This window comes from Felis catus, chromosome A1 (assembly GCF_018350175.1).
Source record: "Felis catus isolate Fca126 chromosome A1, F.catus_Fca126_mat1.0, whole genome shotgun sequence".
NCBI lineage: Eukaryota > Metazoa > Chordata > Mammalia > Carnivora > Felidae > Felis > Felis catus.
In genome coordinates this window covers 227,719,420-227,731,803 of record NC_058368.1, presented here as the reverse complement: position 1 = coordinate 227,731,803, position 12,384 = coordinate 227,719,420, and the positions used below count along the sequence as shown (strand labels likewise).

The 12,384-nt window shown below is 42.2% G+C and overlaps 1 protein-coding gene across 7 annotated transcripts in view; it reads left to right on the top strand.

Moving 5' to 3' along the window:
- The window catches only part of TRIO (trio Rho guanine nucleotide exchange factor), a 354,620-nt gene that overhangs the window by 122,095 nt on the left and 220,141 nt on the right, over positions 1-12,384 (top strand). For all 7 annotated transcript variants that reach the window (XM_023239465.2, XM_045038713.1, XM_045038715.1 and 4 more), the window contains exon 3: positions 9,081-9,195. In XM_023239465.2, coding sequence (XP_023095233.2) covers positions 9,081-9,195 — 115 coding nt within the window. The remainder of the gene's footprint in view (positions 1-9,080; positions 9,196-12,384) is intronic.

Genomic DNA, 12,384 nt, shown 5'->3' with positions numbered 1-12,384 from the left:
TGTATAATGCTGCCAGCTGCTATTATGTGTTAGGTGTGTCCTTTTGGCATGTGGGACTGGTCTATATTTAGGGTGCAGCTCCCTGTGGTGCTGTTACTAATCACACCTTTATGGCCAGTGGTGTTTCCTGGCACCTCGTAAACACTCTTTGATGATTTGGCTGAAGTGAATCTAATTCAGAATGCATTTGGAAGGTTGATAGAAGTTTGTGAAAAGAAAGACGCTTTAGCTAGTTGAGAATACATGCTACAAGAGAAAACAAAACAAAAGTAAAGAAACCTCTCCTTGCTTATAATACACCAAGTTTTTAAAGTACCCTTTGCTCTTTCCTAATCATTTACCCACAAACTGCATAATGTGGACCCATGCCGCAGTTTGTCAATTCCTGATTTGTAGCTTACAGATGGACTTTAAAGTTAATATAATGAGAAGCCTCTGCTTATAAATAATAGAGGCATCAGTAAGAAGGCTCAAAGCCAGTTCCACATGTTCCTCAGTTCTTTATTTTTAAAGGTGATCTGAGGTGAGAGAGCTTGATTCTTTGGTTAAGCTCCTGGAGACAGGCACGTAAAGAACGGGAGGCTAGGGTTGCTGATTTTTATTTATACTCATTCCTTATTAGGCTCTTAATACAGGATATCTCATTTGATGTTTCCTTTTTTTCTTTTTCAACTTTTTTTTAAATTTATTTTTGGGACAGAGAGAGACAGAGCATGAACGGGGGAGGGGCAGAGAGAGAGAGAGACACAGAATCGGAAACAGGCTCCAGGCTCCGAGCCATCAGCCCAGAGCCTGACGCGGGGCTCGAACTCACGGACCGCGAGATCGTGACCTGGCTGAAGTCGGACGCTTAACCGACTGCACCACCCAGGCGCCCCTGATGTTTCCTTTTTTTAAGGCTTTATTTATTTTGAGAGAACAAGCAGGGGGTGGGGCAGGTGTGGAGAGAGAGGGAGAGAGAAGGAGAATCCCAAACAGGCTCCACGCTATCAGTGCAGAGCCCATTGTGGGGCTCGATCCCACAAACGATGAGATCATGACCTGAGCTAGATCAAAGTCAGATGCTTAACCGACTAAGCCACTTAGGTACCCCTCATTTGATGTTGTTGTTGTTGTTGTTGTTGTTTTTATCTAAGTTACTATCAAAGCTGAAACTATTTCCCCTTAAACTAATTGAAGGAATAAAGTCATTTGTCTTTCAGAGTTTATCCTGACTACTCAAGCCTTAAATTCTTCAGAGTTAATTAAAATTGGGTCTTTTTAGTGGGGAGGGAAGTTCACTGTAGCAAACTAGTACAGAACTTTAAAAATATTAGAGACGGTAGTCACCAGCTGTGTCAGGGAAATGATTGGTGGGTGCCACCACAATTGTAGAGTATTTCCTACTTTATAACCAGAATTGGCGAGTTATGTTAGCATGATATCATTTGCTGATTTTCTTAGGCTTGCTGTTATTTTGCTTAGGAAGGAAAAATGGAAAAAAAGCACTAACTTAAAAACAAATTTGTTACTTTTGCATGGTGATTTTTTTTATGTGAAAGGTTGACAATGAAGGAGTAAACTTCTGAAAAATTTTTACCTCTACTCCTGTTTAGTAAAATCTGTTTTATTGAGATATAATCCACATACCATAAAATCTGTCCTTTAAACGTATATGATTTGGTGGATTTTAGGGTATTCACAAGGTTGTGAAACCATCACCATGGTCTAATCCCGGAACACTTTGATTACCTCCGAAAGAGCCCCTACCCGGTCCCTATTTCCTCTACTGCTGGGCTCCCAACTGCCAGTCTACTTCTTGCTCTGATCCTGTTTTTAAAAGTATTAGGGGATATTTATTGTGGTGCATTTGTAAAAGCTCTCCATATGAGTAGTTTTTAGTAAATTAAATCTAAATGGAATAACCAGGGCTTTGAAAAAGCAGGCCAAAAGATCAGTGATTCTGGGAGTTACTTATTAGGTCAAAATCTCTAAAAAAAAAAAAAAAAAACCAAAAAACCCAGTAGGGATTCTTTGAACTTGAATATTTCTGATCCTCAGTCTCCTTGCCAGCTACTGTAAAAAGCAGCCCTCACTGCACATATGTAAGACAGCAAAGTACTTACCAGCTCCTGCAGACGGTGTGTTAAATGAGGTTAGATGACAAACCTGATTTCATGCTTCAGGTCAGAAGTAGGGGCAATAAAAGAAGTGTTTTATAGTTTATATTTAACATTTTATTTAATGTATATGTTAATATATAATATATACCATGTATATGTATGCTCAACCACTAATGTGATTCCTATGCCATTGGGGTTTGGACCTCAAAAGAATTCACTGACCACCACCAGAGTTAAGAACACTTTTTCCCCCTTTTTATCATAAAACATTTCAGCATCCAAAAGGAGAGAGAATAGTATAATGAATTTCCAAGAATCCATGGGTCACTCATCTATATTCCTTTAAAAAAACCTCAGTACGATTAATGGCTTTAAAAAATGGGCAGTAATTCTTTAATATAAAAAGAGGCCAGGCAATATTCAAATATCCTTGCTTGTCTCACAATTTGTTTTACAGGATATACATTGCAATTGGTTCTTCTGACTGTTTCTCTCAATCTATAGGTTCTTACTCCTTATCCTTGTATTTATCTTATCCCCTGTGTTAATTATTAGGTGAGGAAATGGTGTTTTCCTGTAGAGTTCCCTACATTGTAGCTTTTGCTGGTTGCACCTGTGGGTGGTCAGTTACTATGCTCTCCTTCCCCTGTCTTTCCTGTAAACTAGGAGCTGGGTCTTGAGGTTTGATCAGACCTAGCTTAGATTTTGCAGGAAGAAGGCAAAAATCAAGAATCCTTACTGGGTGGTAGTGGGTAGTCCTACTGGGAGTTGTATTTGTGTGTGGTGCAGGGTGGGGTGGGGGTTGGCTGTTTCTTTTTCTTTGATGTTAAGCATTCATTGATGATCATGGTTTAGAATCTGGTATTTTATTACAGTTCATTATGTAATGCAAAATGGTGACATTCTAATTGCATCCTTTTTTTTTTTTTTTTTTTTTTTTGGGAGAGGGAGAGGGAGAGGGAGAGAGCATTCGTGCACCTATAAGCAGGGGAGGGGCCGAGGGAGAGGAAGAGAGAGAATCCTAAGCAGGCTCCACACTCACCCGACTCAGGGCACAATCTTATGACCACAAGATTGTGACCTGAGCCAAAATTGTGAGTTGGGTGCTTAACTGACAGAGCCACCCAGGCACCCCACATCCTTTGTTCTTTATCGGTTTGGATATTCTACAAGGGAAGTGTCCCTTCATCAGTTTCTTGGTTACCCTGAGAACACAGTTAATACAAGAAAAGCAGGAAAAATGATTGATTCTTATCAGTTTTCAGACGAATGTAAAATGACCGTTAGTCATTTCAGACTGATAAAAAAAAAACACCTGTGATTTTTAATATTTGATGTGTTTCAATTACAGTTTTTTTCATCTCTTATGAAGTTAAATTTTTCTCTTCTCTGGGGCACCTAAGTGGCTCTGTTGGTTGAACGTCCAACTTTGGCGTGGGTCATATTCTTGGGGTTGAGTGGGTTACTATCTCTGCTCCCCCCGTGGACACATCCAGGCAATATGTGTATATATATTGTGTGTATATGTATATTTCCTTAATAAGAAAAGATGTCATGACTTTATACTAAAGTTTCTAATCCAAATTTAGGATTACAGGTATCATATGTTTCTTTGATTTTACATTTGTGTCTCCTTTTCTTTATAGTGAAAATCTTAGTGCCTGCCCTCATCAACATAATTGCATGTTTACATTGTAATGCTGATGTTACTGCTACACTATGAGACCCTGAATGTAATTTGATACTTTTGTTCTTGTTTTATTGTCCTAAGGGTATATGCCCCTGGGAACATACAGTCCTGCTGCTGTGTCATGAAAGCCCGTAGAATATGGGATTGTCTCTGTGCGGCAAGTTACTGCCAACTTGAAACTCCAGATCATTTGTTTCATTTCATTTTACATTTTTAAAGCTTAAAAAAACAACCACCCCGTCTTGCTTCAATGTGCACATCATTCCAGGCTTAAGATCTAAAAAAAGTTAAAGTACAGAGAAATGTTTCTCTCCCTGCCTTTTCTACTGTACCTTCCCTCCACCAGAGGAAACCTGTTTTTGTTTTTGTTTTCTTTAGTTTTTGTTTTTGTTTTTGTTTTTTTTCCTTACCCTTGTAAAATATGAGCACTTCTTTCTCTCCATCTGTTCTCCCCTCCCCTCCCGGAGGGAAATAGTAATGTAGCCATGCACCATTTTTTCTGCGTGCTGTTTCACTGAACCAGTAGTCTGGAGAAGGGAGACTTAGTACAGAGGGGCCACACCCTTTTACAGTTGTATGAACTCTGTTGGTGTGTGTCTGTACCATACTTGGTTCAGTCTGTTGCCTGCTGATAGACATTAGGGTTGCTTTTTTTGGAAGAAATTGTTCTGGGGATGGCAAAGTGAACATCAGTCACCTTTGCAAGTGAGAGTAGGATTTGATTGGCCAGAGGTTTGCTGTTCCTATTGGACTACTCACCACTGTTCCTCTTGGTTCAGTTTTGCAGAGTTCTACATTTTCTGGAAAGGGAAGGGGGTACCTCCCGTCCATCTTGGGTATTGCGTTGGCATCTGGCACAGTCCGAAGCCATAATGACAGACCAGAGAGCTGGGTATTGCCAGAGGCTTTCCAAGTGCTGCATCCAGAGTCCCTGTAGAGTCTTCCTTTGAAATACTCTGTAAACCGGTTTCTAGTTGTCAGGACTTGGCTGCAGGAGGCAAGCATGTGAACGTAGGGGGCTGTGGAGCCAGTGTGGGCCTTGGCTGCTCCTAGAGCGAGGTGGGGGGCAGTGGGTACCTCGTGACAGAGTTTGGTTAGTTGATGGCAGACTTAATTCATGGGAGCCACAATTTCTCACAAATCATGCCTTTTCTGAGCTTTCCTTTGTAAAATCTGCTTTTCGTGATCTGCTGTGAGTTAGCCTGCTCCTTGGGGGATGGGGGTGTAAAGAATCCTTTTCACTGGGGCTGTAATCCAGAAATTCAAATAAGGACCATACAGAGAGAAATATAGTTGATTCACTGAGATTTACATGATATTCCTCAAAGTAAGTATGCCTTCCTTACAAGAGAAGTTTATTCTAACTGGATGAAAGGTGAGTTCCTAATTGATGTAAAGAAGAAGAGGCAGCTCTGAATCCAGCTGCTTTTGTGGTCATTCTGGGCCACGCTGCTCCAGAGCCCATGTCCCCTGGAGTGTCACCTTTTAGACAAGAAAATAAGTGTCTCTGGGTTTTAGGAAGTGTCACACAGACACTTGAAGCTATAATGCCGGACTTCCTCAGCCTTCTTTCCCATGTGGACAGGAACCTTAGCATCTGTGTTTCTATAGGAATGTTCATTAGGCACATCTGTTTTTAACTTCCTGATATCCGACAGTAGGTATTTTTAATTCACTTCGTGTAGAATCCATTCATTCCGCAAATACTGATTTATTGAGTGTACTTTTTGTTCCAGTGTCTTCCTCGGCCTTGAAAGTATATACTGATGTCAGTGAGGGAACAAACAACACCTGCCTCCATAGAGCTTCCATTTAGTCAGCGACACAGACAAACAAAAAGATTGTGTAAACCCCATAGCTTACCACAAGGTGAGAGGTGCCTTACAGAAATAAAATGGAGAACGGGGAGAGGAAGGACAGTTTTTGTAGGAATTGAACATACAACAGTGTCATTAGGAACAAAAACTATACTTTCTTTTTCTTTCTTATTCTGTTTTTTTTTTTTTTTTTTTTTAATTAACACAGCATTTGGATAGGCAATCCTTAACAAGCTGTTCGTTTTTGATTATAGACACGTAGCAATCCAGGGACTGTGACCCATTCATTCTTAGACATCCTGGACATTGGTACGTGCAGGAAATCGTGCAGGAAATGGATTTCCTGCCCTTTGCTTTTCCCTGTAGAAACTAAGGCACTGCGTTTCCCGTCTATAAACTAGGACTGACGTGTCCCACCTGCCTGTCCCTGAGGCTGCAGGTCAACGTCAGATACACACTCGTACATCCGGTAAGTGAAGCTTTGCTGAGTTAGAGCATCATTCTTGTTACTGGTTCAGGAACAAGAACTTTACAGTTGTAATTCTGCTTCATAACCCAGACAGTGTTCCTGTGGTGTATCTTCTGCATTTGTGACACTGGCACCAGGTTAAATCTTGGAGAGTATAATCCAAACAGGCGTATGTGGCAATGATTTTAAGCCCGTTAGAGGCTCACGGTGCTTCTTTGATACTGTGTTTCATGGGTTCTAAGATTTTTTTTTTTTTTAACTTCTTGGGAGGGGTTGTGGTCAGCAGATGGGTGATTGACATCTGCCTGTCGCTGACACACCACAGATTGGAAGATGCACCCCGATGCAGGGAGGTTAGCAGGTGAAAACAATTATTACTTAAATAGAGAATATGTAGTTTTTACTTCATAAGTGACTTTTGTTGAAGTTTTAAAACTATCCCGGTGAGTTTTCTGAAGCTCTGTTATGGGAAAAGGAAAAAGATAAAGTGAGTATTTTTTTTGCTCTTAAAGTTCAAGTTTGGGTGTAAATAAGGTTTTTTTTTAGGACACAAGTGAGAGCCTAGTTGGGGGATGAGCTTTCTGGCGAGTCTCAGGGGACTCTTCCTTAGTGCTGCCAGCTTGAGGGGAATCTGGATGACAGGTGAAGCAGAACAGAGGCGGTCAGGACTCCTCACACTTGGCATTTACTTCTCGGTGAGCAGAATGGCACTTTCCCACATGAGTGTCTTTGATGGGCGGTTTTGGGTCCAACTTTTGGCGCCCATGGTGGCGCATATGGCCTTGCTTGCTTTGTGAGATACGATGACCCAGAGGGAGGAGTTGATCATGGGTCACGGTCATCTAGTCTCTCTGCTGAATCAAATATTGTTTTGCATTTAAAAAGTTCAGAATGTTGGTCCAGGAAGATGTTAGATGCTATTCTCTTTACTGAAAGTGGGGTGAATGTTTTCAGCCAAATATCCTAGTACATTTTTAAGAACTCAAATTTCTGTATGTGGATCTGCAGTATTTTTGACCAAGGAGATTGATTCTCTTTTGAAAACTATCAAAGATGTTGGGAGACCAAAAAAAAAGAAAAAAAATACTGAAGTCGTTGCCTGTCTTATCCTGGGGATAAGCGGTAATCCCCCAAAATACCATTGGCCCTCATTAGTATTACCCTAAAAATACTGTCTGATATTTCAGAAGGTTACTTGGTGATGACATTCTGGCATTTATAACAGTACTGCTTCTTACTTTTAATAGTACCTTTTGTTCATAAAGAAGCTTAGGACCATCATTCAGTTCTCCTTCTGCACATTTTTGCTACTTTAGAGAGAATTAAAGCTACTAGTGTGAAAAATTTTGTAAGTTCTTGTCAGGGCAAAGTACCCAGATGTGACCATGTGGCATAGCCCCCTTGTCTTTTTTTTTTTTTTTTTTTTTTTTTTTTTTTTAATTTCACTTGTTTATTTTAAGTAATCTCTACACTAAATGTGGGACTCAAACTCATGACCCCTAGACCAGAAGTTCTGGGCACTTCTGACTGAGCCAGCCAGCACCCCTCCCCCCATCCTTATTGAAGCTTTAGTATCTTTAATTATAAAGCTGGAATGATAAAACCTCTTAATGCGGTCGTCATGATGTTGAAATCCAAGCCCGTATGTTAAGGACTGGAATCCATATGTAGCATGTATCAGTGGCTATGATTTAGTATTGTTCCCATTTAATACTTGAATTACTGGATTTGTAAATAACAACACTTTTCTGGATTGCATGACCAAATAGTACATGTGGATCATTTTAAGCGTTCAGAATCAGAATTGAGTTTCATTATTGTTGAGAGGCACTATTAATCATTCTAGGAAATGGTAAAAACCCAAATTGGTGAAATGTGTTTTTAAAATTCCAACATCTTGTGCTGAACACTTCTTTGGCTTTTCTAAAAAGAAAGAATCTGGCTTTCTGTTGTTAGTGTTTGTTTGCTTGCTTTTTAATTTTACCTCTGCTGATGAAGTAAATAAGATGAGAAAATAATTAACAGTTTCATGTTGTGACTTGAATTTTGAGATCTTACTGCCATTCCTCTGAAGACAGATAGATGACCAGAGCTGTAAAACTAAGGAAGGATCTGCTTGGGAAGGCTAGATTTTCCTTCTCTGTTGTAATTTGTGGAAACAGTGAGAGAAGTAATAAAATATATCTAGAAATTTCACCAAAAATGTTGAGTGATACCAACAGACTTCATTAGGATTTTCAGTGTGTTAATGAGGGCCACACCTGCCTGTCACCCGAGGTTTGTACTTAGTATGTGACATAATTTTTCTAAACACCTTAAGGTAACTTAGTTCTGTTGTAACATTCTTAAATGCCAATCAATCTGTGTGTGTGTGTGTGTGTGTGTGTGTGTGTGTGTGTGTGTGTGTGTGTGGCTTTGTGTGAGAGGTTGGTGAAGCTTGACTGCTGGGGTCAGGTACTGCCCTGGAACGGGGAAGATGCCCTAGATCCCAGATTATAGAAAGTCATCATCCAGGATAACGTTTGGAGACCATTCTGTCTCTTTCTTGCAAGACCTACAACCCAGTTTGGTTGAGAGCTTAGCATGCTGGGGAGGGCAGGATGGGGGCAGCGTGGAGGAGAACAAGAGGTGAGATGTGGGGAGGCGCTGGTTTAAGGTGAATGAAGCACATGTGTGTGGAAATGTGTTCCCTGCAGACGTAAAGTTAAAGAAAGCAGGAAGCACGCAGGAAGACAAAGACGGGGCCTTCTGTGATGGCTTCCCAGGTGACAGGCAGCACTCAGACATGTTCTTCTTCAGAATCCTGGGAGGGGATGAAGTAGCCCATCCACGTCTCCACCAAAGCAAGGGCTCTTGCCTTTTGCTCCGTCCTTCCTGGCCATGCAGTTGGTGGAGAACAGCATTGCATGAGTGGTTCGGTGACAACAATGGACCTCCGGTGGCATGAAGAGTCCTGTCCTCTCTGTTTCTGTCTAAGTGTGCTCCAAATGTTTGTTTTTCAGGTGGCAGAGATAAACGTGGAGGTCCCATTTTAACGTTTCCAGCCCGCAGCAATCATGATAGAATACGACAGGAGGACCTCAGGAGACTGATTTCGTATCTAGCCTGTATCCCTAGGTAAGTTCCGTGTGGTTCGTGGTTACTCAGTGTTGCCACCGTCCCAAGACATGTGACTTGACTTCCAAGCAGACGAAACAGTACAGAACTAAAATCATGATCTTTCTCCCTTTTTATTTTAAAGACTCTGTTTTGTTTTGTTTTGTTTTGTTTTAACATTTGTTTTTGAGAGAGAGCACAAGCAGAGGAGGGGCAAAGAGAGAGGGGGACAGAGGATCTGAAGCGGGCTCTGCAGTGACAGCAGTGAGCCCCGTGTGGGGCTTGAACTCATGAGCTGTGAGACGATGCATGACCTGAGCTGAGGTTGGATGCTCAGCTGACTGGGCCACCTAGGCGCCCCTTGATCCTTATTTCCATTTTGTGACCATTCTGTCCTGTATACAGCACTTCTGGGTGTGGAGATGAGAAGCATGTGTCTTGCTTGAAGAGCTTCGTGTGGAGGTGATGGAGTTGGGACGCCCACGAGGCTGGGATTAGGATGTGGTGCTGGAGGTGGACGGTCCTCGGTGAATCTGGTACCAGCACGCAGTGCGCTGTAAGACCAGAAATGGAATGCTGTTTCTAAAAATGTGTTTGTCTTCAGGCTCAGCTTCAGGGCTTTTTTTTTTTTTTTTTTCTTTTTTCAAAGTGAATTTATTTATTTTGAGAGAGGGAGAGAGTGAGTGTGTGTGAATGGAGGAGGGGCAGGGAGAAAGAGAATCCCACGCAGGATCCACGCTATCAGCATGGAGCGTGATGCGGGGCTCGAACTCGTGAACTGTGAGATCATGACCCGAGCGAAATCCAGAGCCAGATGCTTAACTGACTGAGCTACCCAGGTACCCGTGAGCTTCAGTTTCTTAAAAGTATTCTCTTGATTTTGTGGCATGATGTTTGGTGGGGCTTTAAAAATCTTTACCAGGTGATATGCCACGTTTGGGAATCCCCATTCAGTTGGAGACCCCATTAGTGATAGGGTGGTTTAGTGTGGATTCTGAAGAACACTAAGAACAGGCAAAGCTGTATTTTCCAGGTGATTTTTTTTGGAAAAAGAATACCGCTGTGATATAGTCCAGGGATTTAGGCATGTCTGCAGAAAAGAGATTGCGTGTGTTTGGGTTGGAGGGGTGTTTCCCTGTGAGGAAAAGGAAAGGCATGTGCTAAAAGGGGCATAATCCGCGTGCCGGAATACAAGGAGGCCAAACGAGGACGTGTGGAGGAGAACTCGGTCATTATATAGGCTACAGTAGACAGTCACATTAATGAACGTGTTATGCAAGAGAATGATGAGAGCTGGTCAGTAGCAGCATTAATGGGTTCTCAAAGGTGGAGGTGACTGTCATGGATCTGCCACAGCACGTGGGTTGGGACACTCCTGGCCTATTTAGGTTGACACCAACAAAGGAAGACAGCAGTGCCCATTTGTAACCCATCCTTGCTGTGGCTGAGGAAAGTCAGCTTTTGCTGTTGACGGTCTGGCCTGCTGAGGAAGTTGGTGGGTTTTCCTGCTTGGGCATCCTTTAGGAGACAGCAGTCACTTTGCATCGTCAAGGACAAAGTGATGTATGGAAGAGCTCACTCTTTCCTCCTACTCTGGTATTTTCTTGGGCTGTTGAACTGTTGACACCGTGAGTTAGAAAGGGGTTTAGAAGTTTTGGTCTACTCGCTATCATTTATAAATAGCACTTACAGTTGACGAGCACCATTTACGGAGTTCTTCTGTGTGCTCGGTACTGGACTCATGGTGGAAGAAGAAACAAATTCAGAGGACGGTGTAAAAAATAAATCTCTGCCAACCAAAGTGATGCTCATCACATAGTATAATAAGAAAGCTGAATTTGGCATATATCCAGCTTAGTTTTGAAAACATTAACATAGTGGAATGGCTGTGTGTAACTTTGGCAACTTGCTATCTGGTTTTAAAATCTGTGTCGATTGTAAATATTAAAATTGGTTTTATTTCACTGACATTGTAAAAAAAAAAATTGATCCACGTGTATTTTGGGTCATCTGCCTGACCCACCTAAACCTACCAAACTTGGTCGTGGAAAATTGTGAGCGTATACAAAAGTAGTGAGAATAGTGTAGCGAGCTCCAGCTTCAGTGATGATCAGATTTTGTCAGTCTTGTTTTTCTCTGACCCCCCCCCCCCCAGAATATTTTATAAAAAACCCCAAGAATCCTGTCATTTCACTTACAGATACTGAAGCGTATTGAAGGGTGAACCTTCTGCTGTTGAGCACAGTCACTTTGTTTCATTGCCTGGGTTTGCTTTTGTATTTATGATTCCCAGTGACAGGAAACATCCTTTGCCTGACTTGGTAAATGATGAGATGAGTGGGATGAACGTGTAAATGACCCATTTCTCAAGTGATAGTGGGCAAATTTCACAGTGGTCCAAATAGAGAAAGGGGACAAGAAAATGAGTCCTCTGTGCCCCTTGCGTGGACCTACCCGGACCAGACATGAGCTGCTCTGTCTCCCTGGAGTGCTGGGTAGCAGGAACATTGTTCTGGTTTAGCCAAACAGGAGGGTCCATAAAACCACTCTCAGACTAACGGTGTGCAGATTTTTTCCACTGGTGGGTTTGCTTGCGTTTAACTCTGATTATCTGTTGCTATAGTTTCAGAGTGGCGTGAATCATTCTGGGAGTCGTGAGACTTCTTTTACCTGTCCGTTACTCCTGGTGGTTTCTGGGATGTGAAGGTAGCTACCTTTTGCTGTCCCTCAAGCTGGGCAGTCTCAGGGCCCTGCATTCCCGGATGTGGAGAAGTGTGCCATCCAAACAGCACGGGCAGCAGAGCCGGACCAGCTGTGACATGTCCCAAGCACATTACTTTCATCAGTTTTCTGATGTACAGAATGTGGTAGTAACGTGGGATCATTGTGAGTAATGACTGAGGATACTTAACGTCCGTGCCCAGGGCAACGCCTGACACAGGGTCGCTACCTCAGAAACAGTCCGATAATCTCCATCATCTCTACACGCTCTTCCGTTTTCCTTCCTTTATTTTTTGTTTGGATGTGTGCTCTAGAGCTGGGTTATCTTGTTTTTCTTCTGCACATGCCTCTTAAAAGGTGGCCCTCGAAGATCAACACGAAGTGAGCTGAGCAGTGCTGAGGAGTTTGAGGATTACTTGGGTCACCTTCTCTGCCCTTCCTCCCCCCCCCCTTTTTTTTTTAAGCAATTGAAGTAATAGAGTAAATGTC